This window comes from Balaenoptera acutorostrata, chromosome 11 (assembly GCF_949987535.1).
Source record: "Balaenoptera acutorostrata chromosome 11, mBalAcu1.1, whole genome shotgun sequence".
NCBI lineage: Eukaryota > Metazoa > Chordata > Mammalia > Artiodactyla > Balaenopteridae > Balaenoptera > Balaenoptera acutorostrata.
In genome coordinates this window covers 84,867,337-84,885,682 of record NC_080074.1, presented here as the reverse complement: position 1 = coordinate 84,885,682, position 18,346 = coordinate 84,867,337, and the positions used below count along the sequence as shown (strand labels likewise).

Sequence of the window (18,346 nt, the reverse complement as noted above, 5' to 3'; positions counted from 1 at the left end):
ATAAGGCTCCAGTGTTAGTGGAGAGCTTAGATCCTTAGAGCAATATTAATTGACCCCATAGAATTGAAAACTAAAATCCTGGCAACGCTAACAGTACTCTCTAATGAACCTCACTCAGCAGGCCCAATACATAATAGCTTAAAAACACATCCAATTTCAGAATGCTATTGGCAATACAGTAATTTTTCTGACCAATCTTTTTCATACTATGTTGCAGGAATAGAAATCTTGTAAATGACTTACTGAAATTTGAATCAATTTGAAAGTACAAGAGCCTATATATGCTAAGAAATCAAATTCATGTGTGTTAATAGAGGATTTTCTTCCAACGGAAGCTGGAGTCCTTAGAAGAAAAAAAAACAAACAAAAAACCAACAATAGTAACAAAAAAACCTACTTATTTATAAATTCAGCACTTTATAGTCCCAGATCAGTTATGAAATATAAATTAAAAGGGACAAGATATATGTATGAGAAAATTCATAAAATGGTATAGTAAATTAGTAAAGTTAAATATACTTAAAATTATAACTTGTTAAGTAATTAAATTTAAGGGTGAACGGTATAAAATAAAACCTTAACATTTTTAATATGGAATTTCTATAATGTTCCGGAGAAGTTATAATTAAAAGCATACCGCCTATACCTTCTAAAATTTGCCAATATACTATATCATTCTGTCTTGCAAACGTTCTCATATTGGCCATTATGTACAAAGCCTCATGGATTGTTTAGACATGTACACTCACCTCTTTCTTTAAGTAGAAAGTTATGAATATTTCAAGTCAAATTCATTCATTTTGTATTTTATACATACCTTGATCTATACAACTGTCATATTGTGAAAAGGTATATATAAATTATGCCTAGAAACATAAATGAAATTTTAAATGATGCTTTTTCAAAAAAGATTTCCATTTGAATAGCCAAGAGTATCTTTGTACTGTTAAGTCATACCCCATCATTTAACTTAGGTTTTTTTACATAGGTCTGGATTTGTAAATAATCTGTATGCCTATACTTTGTTTGACAAATTCTTCAGTATTTTCTCCCATTAAGTTATGTCAATTAAGAGTGAGACTTAGGGACTTCCCTGGAGGACCAGTGGTTAGACTCTGCACTTTCACTGCCGAGGGCCCAGGTTCAATCCTAGCAGTTGGGGAACTAAGATCCCACACGCCAAAAAAAAAAAAGATAGAGAGATTTAAAGGTATAGTCTCTAGGTAAATAAAGGATTTAAAAAGCATGTTTCTTTATGAATTATGGTTAAAAATGAATTCAAGATATAATAATTTTTTTCTAGTAATTCAAATTAAGCTGTCTGTTATACAGGCCTAGGCTGTTTTTACTAAGTGAAGCATGAAGCTAATTAGGAAAAGGACACACGTTCAATCTACATAAGGATCACCTTCTTTCTAATCTATGAAGATAAATACCCAAAGATTATATATATTGCAAATGAAAATAGTGAACTTATCTCTTTGTTTGCTTATTAAGAGCCATTAGCACAATCTCCACGTAAGTAGGATATATATATATATAATATATATTCCATTATATATCTAAATCTATATTTAGAAACATAATTATAGAAATATCATTTCTATTTTTCTTGGCCATAAATTTACCCATCAAAAAGTTAAACTTTATTCTCTCTATGATATTGGATCGACCTGTCTTTACAGAAAAATTTTATTTAACCAATGATTTTTAAACCTGTTTAACACTAAACATGTGGTCTTTAATAATCCATCTCAATTGAATAGCATGCCTTTATATTTGGGATTATATAGTTTCTTGTGTATATTCATTTATCTGTTTCTACTTGAACAAAAAGTTGAAGAAATTTTTTTCAAAATGCCATTGTGCCCCTGATCTCTGATAAATGGAACTGCTGGGAAGTATGCGCATGGTTTAAGCTGAAGCACCTCCTCAAAGGGACTGTGAAAATGGCTTAGATTATTTGGGGAAAAAAATAAGATTCTAATATATAATAAAAAAAAACAACTTTTAGAAAGTAGAGAGACATAAAACTAAAATGCATCCCTCCTCTGACATAGTCTCATTAATCGTGACTTGCTAGATAGAATTCTATAGTCAAGATGAATTAAAAATATATGGGATAGTGAATGTTCAGAACCTTTTGCTCCTCTATATAATGAAAAATAGAAAATAAAAGCAGAAGAAAAGCAACAAAACAAAGTGGCTGCCTAAAAAATCTTCCAGTAAAGTACCCTCCAACTAACATTACCTCAAATCTTATTTGACACTTTATCAGGAATTTAGTGCTCATTGTGCTTTTACTATCCCTTTCTGCCAATTCATTAGTTGAAAATACGATAATACCTTGCTTTTTACAAGACCTACTTGAAGATTTAGAGCGAACTCTGAAAGGGAGTTTTATATAGAGAATGTCACTTCCCCCCCGCCGAATAGTGGATTTACTCTACCTTTAGTTGGAGCACCAGGTCCATTCGATATTTACCAAGAGGGTTTATGTCATTTAGAATCAAAGCAATGATGATATCAATCCCATTAGATTCATGAGTAGCAATACATGTCTAGGAAACAAAATGTTTATAAAATAACACTCTATTTACGACATAAGAGCACTAGAAGCCATGACATAAAATTACAGAATCACCTTAGCGTTTTGACTTTTAAAATATAATTAAAATTTAACTTTGAGATTAAGTCTAAGATAAGTCAAAGGTTTAGCTTTAACTTATTCTTTTGCATAGAGTCTGACTATTAGTTGATTAGTATTAGTTAAATGGCTTTGTATGAAGAACACAGAGACAGACATTGTATGAAACAGGTATCTTTTCAATGAACCATTTTAATAGAATTTCAAAAAACAATGGTTAAGTAAAACACTCAGTCAATATATTTTAATATGCCCTTCATTAGAGGAATTCCTTAAATTTAGAATTTTAAGATCTGATCTATCCAGGCTAAGAGAATATTCCTATTTATAAAAGGAATGCACCCCTTATGCCCAAGGTTTGTAAGTAAACTTTATTGAAAATGATGTAGCAACTTCATTTATCTGCTACTTAATGCTAAATGAGTAACAAGTGATGCTGTTGATCATTCTGGGTGGCAGCAGACAGGGAATACAGGCACCTCCTGATGTTTTGGAGACATCTTGTCAATTATGGTGGTTGAGGGAAAAGGTCAGCAGATTCCTTAAACTTAAGTGATTCACAGAGGAATCTGATTTGAGAAAAGCTTATAAAATATCCTGAGAGATAAATGTCAGTATTTTGAAGGTTAGGGTCTAGTGTGCTAGGACTCCGAATTTAATTCATTTTATAGGACTTGAAAATCAGGAACTTGTGGGTTGGAGTTTGTGGAACATCTTACCACGCAGCACCCACTGTCAAGGTGTCTGAAAAATTGAAACCCATGTAAGATAAATGAGAAAGAGTAAAATCAAGGTGACTCTGAAAGGACTGTTATTTTTCAGAATGGGCTTCATTTCTCCCTTTATACAAGGAAATTTTTACTCCCCTGACACCCAAGAGAGGTGTTTTCCATCCATCTTCTACATCTCCTGAGGTTCTTCTGATTGTTAAAATGTTTGCTAAACTTAGGGGGAATCAATTTGCAGATCGTTTCCAGAATTTGCTAGCCACTTTCTTTCTTTCCACACATTTCCAGAGCACGGGGTTCATAGTAAGTATATTTCTAGAGTATATGGGATTCATGCTATTTTATTATTAATTTCTACTTTTAGAGCTTACCTGATTTAGTAAAAAACCAAGAGTGGAGAATACCTGTTTTCTGTTATAGATATACATGATTTTAACCAACAACAAAACCAAATCTTTGAATTTGCATATATTTCCTTAACTTTAAATCAACAGTTAGGTTTTCTTGTATCGTTGCCCTAGGAGAGGGAAATATAATACAGAGCAAAATCCACAAACTCTTTCACCATGTCACATGCATATTACGGGGGGGAAGAAGTATGCCCCTAACAAATTATTTATGTCAATAATTGTGTTTTTGTTCTACATACCTATGTATTTACATGTATGTGTGTGTGCATTTTTGTACATATACATCATATAATTTGCAATAGAAAAGCAAATTACTTTTTTCACTTTTCTATATTAAGCACTGCAGTGGAGCCAAAGAAACCAATGGGAGTTGATGCCACAAATCCTGAAAAGATTGACTAAAGATGAAAACTGATCAATGATGAAAAAACGTATTTTACTCTTTTTGATAACTCTGATTTTTATCTGGAATATTTTCATGGGAATTTCCTTTTACGGTGAAATTAAATTAAAATATGGCATAGTATTTGTTAGTCCATAATTCAGTCTTTGTATGTTTTGTTAGGAAAGTAAAAATGTCTGGCAAAGCAAGAAGAAAGATCTTTTACATGCACACAAAGCTTGGCTCCTTCACCAATCTGATCCTTTTGTTGACTGGTCAGAATACTTGTGCGTGAAGGACTGCTTTCAGAGTTACCTGATTTTCATGGCATGGGCCCTGGCAATACTCAGTCAAGCTCTCCAGAGTCTGGTTGACCAGCACTACATTCTTCTCATTGATGTAGAGACCCAAGAGGCCCAGGCCACCCGTCGTACTTCCACAAATGCAGTCCAAAAACTGAAGGGTCTCACAGACAAGGTTGTAATTTGTTTTGTTGTTTTGATTCCTCAAGAAATTCTAAAGGCAAAAGAAAGCATACCTGAAGCATTAAAAAAAAAATCACTATGCTAATTGTTTTCAGTTCTCTCCCTATGAGTGTTTTTCTAACTCGAGAGGATCCCCGTGGCAATGTGCGATGGAATTGCTCTTTATATGGAAGCATTTGCATTTATTAAATTTCTCCTGGGTTTAAGAAATAAAAGATGCATTTTTTTCCCAAGCATCTATATTTATCAGTATGGTTCATAACAAATATTTCTCAATGTCATTGTGTTAAAACTGTATACAAAGGGCAAAAACAATAGGTAGTAGGAAAAGGAGAAGGAAAAAGAAACTGGAAAGAAATTCATTAGGGAAAGAAGAAATCAAATATTCAACTAAATGATCCCTTATAAACAGCATAGCCTCAAACAGCAAAAGATACAACTATTATGGAGGGCAACTGGAAGCACCTATCAATATTTTCAGGTAACATACAACTGCAAAGAGGTTCATGGCATACTGCTTATAACAGCCCAAACTGGAAACCACACCATACCCATCACAATGTGACTGATTTAATAAATAAATGTACATCCAAACACTGGAATATTTTGAAGCTATAAGAATGAGGTACTTCAATATGTACTGATATAAACATAAACTAGTAATAAGTAATTTAGTAATAAGATATATTACTAAATGATAAAAGTGAGTGGAAGAGCATTATATTGTGTGTGTATTTTTTAAAAGGTTTACATGTACAGATCAGTGTGCTTATATGTGCATAAAAATTTCTGGAAGGAAACACAACCTGTTAAGAGTGATTTCGAGACCTTGCCCGCTTGCTGACAGATGCGGTCCAGTAGCTGGAGCAGCCGGGGCTCCTCAGGAACTGAATCGGCAGCCGGCAGTGGACCCTCGCTAGAACCAAGTCTATAGAGAGATTATGCATTCTGTCGAGTCAATGCCATGGATAAGCATCCCTACGGTCTCAGTGTTCCTGCTAGAGGTGAGAGGTTACAGCAAACTATATGACAGCAGAGAGGAGTTTCCATACGTATTGCTGAAGGAATAAGAATCTTATCGATCTTCTTTAAAGAACTAACTTCTGCAGAGGGCAGACAGCAGAAGCAAGAACTACAATCCTGCAGCCTGTGGAACAAAAACCACATTCACAGAAACGGAGACAAGATGAAAAATCAGAGGGCTATGTACCAGATGAAGGAACAAGATAAAACCCCAGAAAAACAACTAAATGAAGTGGAGATAGGCAACCTTCCAGAAAAAGAATTCAGAATAATGATAGTAAAGATGATCCAGGACGTCAGAGAAAGAATAGAGGCAAAGATAGAGAAGATGCAAGAAATGTTTAACAAAGACCCAGAAGAATTAAAGAACAAACAAACAGAGATGAACAATACAATAAGTGAAATGACAACTACACTAGAAGGAATCAATAGCAGAATAATTGAGGCAGAAGAACGGATAAGTGACCTGGAAGACAGAATGGTGGAATTCACTGCTGTGGTAACAGAATAAAGAAAAAAGAATGAAAAGAAATGAAGACAGCCTAAGAGACCTCTGGGACAATATTAAGCGCAACAACATTCGCATTATAGGGGTCCAGGAGGAGAAGAGAGAGAGAAAGGACCAGAGAAAATATTTGAAGAGATCATAGTCGAAAACTTCCCTAATATTGGAAATGAAATAGCCACCCAAGTCCAGGAAGCACAGAGAGTCCCAGGCAGCATAAACCCAAGGATAACCACGCCGAGACACATAGTAATCAAACTGGCAAAAATTAAAGACAAAGAAAAATTATTGAAAGCAACAAGGGAAAAATGACAAATAACATACAAGGGAACTCCCATAAGGTTAACAGCTGATTTCTCAGCAGAAACTCTACAAGCCAGAAGGGAGTGGTATGATATACCTAAAGTGATGAAAGGGAAGAACCTACAACCAAGACTATTCTACCCGGCAAGGATCTCATTCAGATTCGATGGAGAAATCAAAAGCTTTACAGACTAGCAAAAGCTAAGAGAATTCAGCACCACCAAACCAGCTCTACAACAAATGCTAAAGGAACTTCTCTAAGTGGGAAACACAGAGAAGAAAAGGACCTACAAAAACAAACACAAAACAATTAAGAAAATGGTAATAGGAACATACATATTGATAATAACCCTAAATGTGAAGGGATTAAATACTCCAACCAAAAGACACAGGCTTGCTGATTGGATACAAAAACAAGACCCATATATATGCTGTCTACAAGAGACCCACTTTAGACCTAGGGAAACACTCAGACTGAAAGTGAGGGGATGGAAAAAAATATTCCATGAAAATGGAAATCAAAAGAAAGCCAGAGTAGCAATACTCACATCAGATAAAACTGACTTTAATATAAAGAATGTTACAAGAGACAAGGAAGGACACTACATAATGATCAGGGGTTCAATCCGAGAGGAAGATATAACAATTATAAATATATCTGCAACCAACACAGGAGCACCTCAATACATAAGGCAACTGCTAACAGCTAAAAAAGAGGAAATCAACAGTAACAAAATAATAGTGGGGGACTATAACACCTCACTTACACCAATGGACAGATCATCTAAAATGAAAATAAATAAGGAAACAGAAGCTTTAAATGACACAATAGACCAGATACATTTAATTTATATTTATAGGACATTCCAACCAAAAACATCAAATTACACTTGCTTCTCAAGTGTGCACGGAACTTTCTACAGGATAGATCACATCTTGGGTCACACATCAAGCCTCAGTAAATTTAAGAAAATTGAAATCATATCAAGCATCTTTTCTGACCACAACGCTATGAGATTAGAAATCAATTACAGGGAAAACAAAGTAAAACACACAAACACATGGAGGCTAAACAATACGTTACTAAATAACCAAGAGATCACTGAAGAAATCAAAGAGGAAATCAAAAAATACCTAGAGACAAATGACAATGAAAACACGACGATCCAAAACCTATGGGATGCAGCAAAAGCAGTTCTAAGAGGGAAGTTTATAGCTATACACGCCTACCTCAAGAAACAAGAAAAATCTCAAATAAACAATCTAACCTTACACCTAAAAGCACTAGAAAAAGAAGAACAAACAAAACCCAAAGTTAGCAGAAGGAAAGAAATCATAAAGGTCAGAGCAGAAATAAGTGAAAGAGAAACAAAGAAAACAATAGCAAAGATCAATAAAACTAAAAGCTGGTTCTTTGAGAAGATAAACAAAATTGATAAACCATTAGCCAGACTCATCAAGAAAAAGAGGGAGAGGACTCAAATCAATAAAATTAGAAATGAAAAAGGAGACGTTACAACAGACACCGCAGAAATACAAAGCATCCTAAGAGACTACTACAAGGAGCTCTATGCCAATAAAATGGATAAACTGGAAGAAATGGACAAATTCTTAGAAAGGTATAACCTTCCAAGACTGAACCACAAAGAAATAGAAAATATGAACAGAGCAATCACAAGTAATGAAATTGAAACTGTGATTAAAATCTTCCAACAAACAGAAGTCCAGGACCAGATGGCTTCACAGGTGAATTCTATCAAACATTTAGAGAAGAGCTAACACCCATCCTTCTCAAACTCTTCCAAAAAATTGCAGAGGAAGGAACACTCCCAAACTCATTCTATGAGGCCACCATCACCCTGATACCAAAACCAGACAAAGATACTACAAACAAGGAAAATTACAGACCAATATCACTGATGAATATAGATGCAAAAATCCTCAACAAAATACTAGCAAACAGAATCCAACAACACATGAAAAGGATCATACACCATGACCAAGTGGGATTTATCCCAAGGATGCAAGGATTCTTCAATATACGCAAATCAATTAATGTGATACACCATATTAACAAATTGAAGAATAAAAACCATATGATCATCTCAATAGATGCAGAAAAAGCTTTTGACAAAATTCAACACCCGTTTATGATAAAAACTCTCCAGAAAGTGGGCATAGAGGGAACCTACCTCAATATAATAAAGGCCATATATGACAATCTCACAGCAAACATCATTCTCAATGGTGAAAAACTGAAAGCATTTCCTCTAAGATCAGGAACAAGACAAGGATGTCCACTCTCACTACTATTATTCAACATAGTTTTGGAAGTCCTAGCCACATCAATCAAAGAAGAAAAAGAAATAAAAGGAATCCAAATCGGAAAAGAAGAAGTAAAACTGTCACTGTTTGCAGATGACATGATACTATACATAGAGAATCCTAAAGATGCCACCAGAAAACTACTAGAGCTAATCAATGAATTTGGTAAAGTTGCAGGATACAAACTTCATGCACAGAAATCTCTTGCATTCCTATACACTAATGATGAAAAATCTGAAAGAGAAATTATGGAGACACTCCCATTTACCATTGCAACAAAAAGAATAAAATACCTAGGAATAAACCTACCTAGGGAGACAAAAGACCTGTATGCAGAAAACTATAATACACTGATGAAAGAAATTAAAGATGATACCAACAGATGGAGAGATATACCATGTTCTTGGACTGGAAGTATCAATATTGTGAAAATGACTATACTACCGAAAGCAATCTACAGATTCAATGCAATCCCTAACAAATTACCAATGGCATTTTTTACGGAACTAGAACAAAAAATCTTAAAATTTGTATGGAGACACAAAAGACCCCGAATAGCCAAAGCAGTCTTGAGGGAAAAAACGGAGCTGGAGGAATCAGACTCCCTGACTTTAGACTATACTACAAAGCTACAGTAATCAAGACAATATGGTACTGGCACAAAAACAGAAACCTAGATCAATGGAACAAGATAGAAAGCCCAGAGATAAACCCACGCACCTATGGTCAACTAATCTATGACACAGGAGGCAAGGATATACAATGGAGAAAAGACAGTCTCTTCAATAAGTGTTGCTGGGAAAACTGGACAGCTACACGTAAAAGAATGAAATTAGAACACTCCCTAACACCATACACAAAAATAAACTCAAAATGGATTACAGGGCTTCCCTGGTGGCGCAGTGGTTGAGAATCTGCCTGCTAATGCAGGAGACACGGGTTCGAGCCCTGGTCTGGGAAGATCCCACATGCCACGGAGCAGCTGGGCCCGTGAGCCACAGCTGCTGAGCCTGCGCGTCTGGAGCCTGTGCCCCGCAACGGGAGGGGCCGCGATAGTGAAAGGCCCGTGCACCGCGATGAAGAGCGGTCCTCGCACCGCGATGAAGAGTGGCCCCCGCTTGCCGCAACTAGAGAAAGCCCTCGCACGAACCGAAGACCCAGCACAGCCAAAAATAAATAAATAAATAAATAAATAAATAATAAATAAAATTAAAAAAAAAAAAAAAAAAGAGCACTGCTAAAACCACTGTTATAAAAAAAAAAAAAAAAAAAATGGATTACAGACCTAAATGTAAGACCGGGCACTATAAAACTCTTAGAGGAAGACATAGGAGACCACACTTTGACATAAATCACAGCAAGATCTTTTTTGATCCACCTCCTAGAGTAATGGAAATAAAAACAAAAATAAACAAATGGGACCTAATGAGACTTCAAAGCTTTCGCACAGCAAAGGAAACCATAAACAAGAAGAAAAGACAACCCTCAGAACGGGAGAAAATATTTGCAAACGAATCAACGGACAAAGGATTAATCTCCAAAATATATAAACAGCTCATGCAGCTCAATATTAAAAAAACAAACAACCCAATCCAAAAATGGGCAGAAGACCTAAATAGACATTTCTCCAAAGAAGACATACAGATGGACCACAGGCACATGAAAAGCTGCTCAACATCACTAATTATTAGAGAAATGCAAATCAAAACTACAATGAGGTATCACCTCACACCAGTTAGAGTGGGCATCATCAGAAAATCTACAAACAACAAATGCTGGAGAGGGTGTGGAGAAAAGGGAACCCTCTTGCACTGTTGGTGGGAATGTAAATTGATACAGCCACTATGGAGAACAGTATGGAGGTTCCTTAAAAAACTAAAAATAGAATTACCATATGACCCAGTAATCCCACTACTGGGCATATACCCAGAGAAAACCATAATTCAAGAAGACACATGCACCCCAACGTTCATTGCAGCACTATTTACAATAGCCAGGTCATGGAAGCAACCTAAATGCCCATCGACGGATGAATGGATAAAGAAGATGTGGTACATATATACAATGGAATATTACTCAGCCATAAAAAGGAACGAAATTGGGCCATTTGTTGAGACGTGGATGGATCTAGAGACTGTCATACAGAGTGAAGTAAGTCAGAAAGAGAAAAACAACTATTGTATATTAATGCATATATGTGGAACCTAGAAAAATGGTACAGATGAATCGGTTTGCAGGGCAGAAATTGAGACACAGCTGTTGAGAACAAACATATGGACACCAAGTGGGGAAAGCAGCGGGGGCGTGGGGGTGGGGTTGTGATGAATTGTGCAATTGGGGTTGACATGTATACACTGATGTGTATAAAATTGATGACTAATAAGAACCTGCTGTATAAAAAAACAAAAAAAGAGTGATTTCATGGGGGAATAAACCTGGTGAAAGGGTAAGCAAAGATGGAAACTTTTATTTTATTTTAATTTATTACTTATTTTCACTAATTTACTATTTAATTCATTTGAATTCATTTCTACCATTTATTCTTTTTCTTTTTAGTTTGCATTTGCGATTTTTCTCCAATTTTTTGTATTGTGGCAAAATATACATAAAATTTACTCTTAACCATTTTTAAGTGTATACAGTCCAGTGGTAGTAAACATATTTATAACGTTTAACTACCATCTCCATCATCCATTTCTAGAACTCCTTTCATCTTTGTAAAACTAAAACTCTACACCTATTAACAACTCCCCATTCTCCCTCTCCCTAGCCCTTGACAACCATCCTTCTACTTTCTGTCTTCATTATTTTGACTACTCTATCTCATACAAGTGGAATCACACAGTATTTGTCTTTTTGTGTCTTATTTCACTTAGCATAATGTCCCCAGGTTCATACATGTTGTAGCACATGTCAGAATTTCCTTCCTTGTTAAGGCTGAATAATATTATATTTTTTGTATACACCCCATTTTGTGTATCCATTCATCTGTTAATGGACACTGGGGCTGCTTCTACATATTAGCTATTGTGAATAATTCTAACACTTATTCGTATTAAAACAAAACTCTTTCATAAGTAGCATTTTCCAAATTGTTTGATCCCACATTCCTATCAGTAAAATGTTTGACCAGATACTACACATCCACTTCCCACATGGACAGACCACATGGGTCAGGATAAGTGCACAGGCACATATTCAACATCTTCCCTCTGCAAATAAAGCTTCTGGTCTTTGCCTGCTGACAGCTCTGCAGCAGCCCTCTCCAAGCTGTGGTGGGGTGGTCCACAAGAGTCATGGCTTCTGCCATTCATTAATTCCTGAGGGTCTCATCTCCTTGGAGGATATTCAATCCAGTTAATATGAATGTACCCTCTCTTACCAATTCAGAACACCTGCACTTTAGATGCTTACTAGAAAACACAGCTTCAAACTCTGCTGACGCTCTAATACTGGATTTGTGCTCTTAGAAATGATGTCACCATTCATGTGGTTTTTCTATGGTGACATAAGCAGCATGTACAAATGATGCCCAAAACAAAGGGGCCAAAATTCCTAGGCACCCCTAAGTTCATCGATTTGACAACAAAAAATGTACCCAAGAAGATGTAAGGCCAGGATTATATTCATTTACAAAGGTATCAACCTTCACTGTTGTAAAAAATCCTCTTCCCCAAGTAAATCAATGAAGTTAGAACACTCCCTCACACCATACACAAAAATCAATTCAAAATGGCTTAAAAACTTAAATATAAGACATAACACCATAAAACTCCTAGAAGAGAACGTAGGCAAAACATTCTCTGACATAAACTGTAGCAATATTTTCTTAGGTCAGTCTTCCTAGGTAAAAGAAATAAAAGCAAAAATAAACAAATGTGATCTAATCAAACTTATAAACTTTTGCACAGCAAAGGAAACCATCAACAAAACGAAAAGACAACCTACAGACTGGGAGAAAATATTTGCAAATGATGCAACCGACAAGAGATTAATTTCCAAAATATATAAACAGCTCATACAACTCACTATCAAAAAAGCAAAGAACTCAATTGAAAAATGGGCAGAAGACCTAAAGAGACATTTCTCCAAAGAAGACATACAGATGGCCAACAGGCATATGAAAAGATGCTCAACATTGCTAATTATTAGAGAAATTCAAATCCAAACTACCTCACACCAGTCAGAATGGCTATCATCAAAAAGTCTACAAATAATAAATGCTGGAAAGGGTGTGAAGAAAAGGGAACCCTCCTACACTATTGGTGGGAATGTAAATTGGTGCAGCCACTATAGAAAACAGTGTGGATGGTCCTTAAAAAATAAACATAGAGTTACCATATGATCCAGCAATCCCACTCCTCGGCATATACCCAGAAAAGACAAAAACTCTAATTCAAAAAGATACACTTACCCCTATATTCACAGCAGCACTATTTACAATAGCCAAGACATGGAAGCGACCTAAGTGTCCATCAACAGACACATGAATAAAGAAGATGTAACACACACACACACACACACACACACACACAATGGAATATTACTCAGCCATAAAAAAGATTGAAACAATGCCATTTGCAGCAACATGGTTGGATGTAGAGAGATACCACTTATATGTGGAATCTAAAAAAATAGTACAAATGAACTTATTTACAAAACAGAAACAGACTCACAGACAGAAAACAAACATATGGTTACCAAAGGGGAAGGGGGGAGGAGGAGGGAAAAATTAGGAGTATGGGATTAACAGATTCACACTACCATGTATAAAATAGATAAATAATAGGGTTTTACTATACAGCATAGGGAACTATTCAATATCTCATAATAAGCTATGATGGAAAAGAATTTAAAAAAGGAAATATATATATATGAATCATTTTGCTGTACTCCTGAAACTAACACAGTATTGTAAATCAACTACACTTCAAAAGCAAAAAAAAAAAAAAATCCTCTTCCATATTAACTCTGTTTCTAATGAAGACATACAAAGATACTCTGTATCCTCACTCAAGAAATATGAACTGAGTTGGGAATGATGAAAGCCTCCACAGTCTTATAAAACTATGAAAGATACAGATGAGGCAAACGTGACCTTACTTAACAAATCCCAGAGTCCTAAGGTTAGACGATACCCACTGAGGCTAAAGAGATGTGAGCTGAAAATGCAAAGAATGATACCGTAGGAGCCTGATTTTTTTTCATGCATAAAGGAATTTTCCTCTCATTTTTCTTCACTTAGATACCAAAGTTTCTTCCATTTCAGAAGAGCACTATTGTTTTTATTATTTCTCCCAAACTCTCTCCAAAACTACTTGTTAGTTTTATTTGAATTTAATTACCTATAATCACAGGCTGTGTGCTCGGCTTTCACACAAAACAGAACAAATACCTGCAGTTCCCGGTTGTGATTCTCACAGAGTAACTGAAGAAATCTCAGAATCGGCTGCATGATGGCAATGGCAGGGCTCACTGTTACTTCCTCCGCAGACTTTTCCTCAGCGTTTCCCGCTTCTGATCCTGTGCACATGATGTCTATTTCTGGATCCATTTCTCTTCTGTATGCACAGTATGCTTTGGAAGTTGCCGAAGAAGCTTCTGTTAATTGCCCTTTCATTCCGTCTTTTAAATGTAATGATGAATCTCTTACTGAAAATAAAGCAGTAGTCTTATATTTATGAATTAACTTCCTTTTGCTAATTAAAAAAAAAGTTACCCAAATTCTCTAACAATTGAATTTAAAATCACCTGACAAGAGGTGCAAGAATTTCCCAAAAAGAATCTGAGGTAGCAACTAAAAAATTAACTTTGCACTGGGATATTAAACAAAAGATCTTAATGCTTAGCCAATTTTAGAAGGGCTCCTGTCTTTCTGATAAATATAAAATGTCAGAGTTCTTGAATACGAGAAGGTGGGAACATAGGGCAAATTTCAAAAATGTTAATATTTAGATGATTTGTATTTACTACACTGATGACTTCGTTATTCCAAATACCAAAAATCTTTCATAGAGTTTAGTGCTATAATTCCTGTGCTTACAGTTTAAATTTCATGAACATTCAGAAGGTTTGGGCAGTTGTTCTTTACCATAAATTTCACGATGAAATCAAACATTTTCATGTCACTTGTTGCTTTGCACTGGTAACTCCTTGCTTGAGCTTGGCCCTACAGAGCTGTTTCAAGGTCAACCCCATGACCACAATAATTCAAGGATGGAGTTCCATAAACAGAGTCACAGCTGGAATAATTAGACTAAGACAAGTGAGATGACAAACATAAGAGAGACCTAAAAACTGTGTTACCCCTCTTTTCTCTCACTCTATTCTCCCAAATACTCAACTATTTCTTTACCTCTCATTCGTGGTCCAGATGTCATCAATTCGTTGTCATCATCCCTTTTTTTGTTACCTAAGTCTATGGTATTAACTGTCACTGTTGATCTTATCTCTTTCTGAGCAGCCTTCATTCGGTCATAGAGAACTTTGAAGAATTTTTCTGACTTTTTTTGTTCATGCAACTGCTGGTAGAAGGAATACTGCAAGAAAACATATTTTAAGACATCTATACCCAAGGGGAGAAAATAATGTTTTTATGTTTGAAATAAACATAAGCATTATGGATAAAAGTCTATATTTAATGTGCTGCCCATGATTATTTCATAAACTGACAGCTTTGTTAGTCTCCCGTACTATTTACTGTGTCCTAATAATAGCTTGTATTTGCTTAGCACTTTCCACTAAAATTCAACATAATTTCATGTTATTGAATTCATCTTTACTGATTATTTGTTTTAAAATTTTTCAAAGGTACTGTAAGAAGTGGTATGCAAAGAGCTCTTTGATTTTTACATTATTATGAAGTCATGTTTTGATTCAACACATATTTATTGAGGGCCTACTATGTGCCGGGTCCCATGCTATGAAGGGATAGAACAAACAGGGAAAACAACTTCAGTCTCTGCCCTTGTGACTTTGTAATCTAGCACGGAAAACAACCACTAATCTGATGGTAAATGTGAGTCTAAAAAGAGTTATTTTTCTCTTTGTCTAAATTATAGTACATTTAATTTAGAATGTGTTACCATGGCAGCTTCACTCACAGGAACCCACTGATAAGTAGGCACTAAATTCTTTTGGTACTTTATTAGATATGTTGCTTTGCATGGGGTCTAGGGCAAGCCCACCATAAAATGTATAAAGTGAATTCTGCTTTAGAGTAAATAATGATGTAGAAAGGATTCAACACCCAAAGTATGATAAAACATATCTCACTGAGAGGTGGAAATACTGAAACTTGAGAATATCTGCCCTAATCATGGTCTGCTTAATGATTTCCAGAAGTAACTGAAGAGGTAGGAGATGGGAAAGGTGATACACTCCAGAGAAGTCAGGATTCACACTGGGTGGGGAAATTGTAAGTTATTAAGACTAAAACCTTGGAATAGATGCAACATAAACAAGAGAAAGTAAAAAAAAATTAATAAAGATAATAATTCCAGGAACTGTACTGATAAAAACGAGTTATATAACCTTGATGAGAGACAATGGGAAGAAAACATCTGAAGAAATAATGACTTCCAGATCAACTAGAATTGACCATAATCCAATATATCTAAACAGTCAATTTGGGGGAGTTTGGCTCCTGCAGATATGCTTTCCTGAGAGAATGCCTGAAACCATGACTCATAGGTCCTGGAACATATAGGTGAGACTCTAATGACATCAGGCCTTGCAATGGACGCCTGTCCTGCAATTTGTGATGTGGGCAGTGCATATTCTCAAAGTGTTTCATGAAGTCTTACAAGTTGGCTTCATACCTACAAGGGGGAAGCTCTAAGCATAGGGCTAGCAACAACTCAAGAAAGCAGGTCCAAAAGCCACAGTAACCATAGCAACCACAGTGAAATAGTCAAGCTGGTTCTGTTAATCCAAAGGATAAATTCAGCATTCAGAGACCTCTATGGTCCCATAAATTAAGCTGATGCTTGAACCCTAATATTTTCAATATAATGGGGTTAGAAAGTAGATAAGGGATTCCTATATATTAATGAGGAAGTTATAGAACTTTGTGGTTCTATTAAAACAAAGTTTTATAATTTATGTTGTTCCTTGACATATATTATCTCATTGATTCTTTCAGTACAACTGTGTGATGAACACGGTATTCTTATTTCCATTCTGTAGATCAATAAAATATGGTTTGGTGAATGTAAACGACTTGCCCAATATTATATAAGTAGTAAGTGGGTAGAGCTAGGATTTAAATCCAGATTCTCTGACTCTAAATCACTAAATTTATAAAATAACCCCTTAAGTTCAAAATAACAGATGATTTACATAGACTTTTAAAAACCAGGGCTCTATAAAGCTGAACAGTATGATTTTAATAAAGATAAACAGTATGTTTTTTATATGTGTATATAATCTCAACAGGTAGCATAACGATTTACCTCACAAAAGATGTGGGCTTTGACTGGGGAAGCACCTCCATGAGTTTCAGAGTATAAGAGGAAACTCTAAGGTTTTGGGGGGAGCCACGGGTGATAGATAAACAGATCTATGTGACAGAGGAAGGACTTTCCCCCAAGAAGGGGGTGGGGGAGACTAGAAATGAGAGGACAGAGAAGAGATATGAAGTGAGGAACCAGAGAGATGAAGTAAGACCAGGGTGTGATGCAGGGTGATCAGCCAATGAAACTTCTTAGGAGTGAGGCGGTAGAAGGATATTTTAGAAAGGAGATGTTTGTAGTGGTTAAGAGCACAGACTCTGGAGTCAGTCTGCACGGGTTCCAATCCTAGCTTGATCTCTAACTAGCTATGCGAGTTCAGGTATATCTCAGATTCTTCTTTGCTAACATGAGATGAGATAGGACACAAGTTCCTGCACAGCTTTTTTGTGAGGATTAACCAAGTTATTACACAGAAAGCACCAAGAATAGCACTTGGTGGAGGTATTATTTTCATTGTTACTATTATTAGCATGCAATTTGAAATTGTAATCTAACCACCTCCTCTATCCTCCCCCTCAACCATTCTCTAGTAAAGTATATTAAACATATAAATTGATTTATGTAGCTAGGAGGATAGAAATTAAGGAAGGGGATCAGATTCCTACCTCAGTACTACAGAAGCTGCATGCCAAGACAGCCCATGAACTAATGAGAAAGCAAGACATTAGTGGCCAGCGAGACTATAAGAATGTAACCCCTCCTGGATTTTGACAGAAGTCTTGGGGAGGGCAAGGATTCAAGTTGACCTCAACTAGACCTCTTAGGGCCAGGAGCACACAGTTGACATCTGGGTTACACAATGATGTAGGTAAGTGAGAAACCCGAATAGTGTAAGGCTGGTAAATGAGACTGTCATAACCCATCTTAAAAGAAGGTTTTCTTATACAAAAATCATTGAATGCTATCCACATCAACAAATATTTGTTGAACGGCTATAAAGCACCATAGATATAAAGAACAAGACATGATCCCCTACTTTAAAGAAGATGACATTTAACTGGAGAGACAGGATGTCATATAAATAA

General features: G+C 35.8%; 1 protein-coding gene across 3 annotated transcripts in view; it reads right to left on the bottom strand.

Annotated features, from left to right (window-relative positions):
* ITPR2 (inositol 1,4,5-trisphosphate receptor type 2) overlaps positions 1-18,346 on the bottom strand; it is a 521,140-nt gene that overhangs the window by 149,569 nt on the left and 353,225 nt on the right. For all 3 annotated transcript variants that reach the window (XM_057555894.1, XM_007194868.3, XM_007194867.3), the window contains exons 40-43: positions 15,164-15,347; positions 14,204-14,460; positions 4,483-4,683; positions 2,451-2,561 (exon numbers count right to left, since the gene is read on the bottom strand). In XM_057555894.1, coding sequence (XP_057411877.1) covers positions 2,451-2,561; positions 4,483-4,683; positions 14,204-14,460; positions 15,164-15,347 — 753 coding nt within the window. The remainder of the gene's footprint in view (positions 1-2,450; positions 2,562-4,482; positions 4,684-14,203; positions 14,461-15,163; positions 15,348-18,346) is intronic.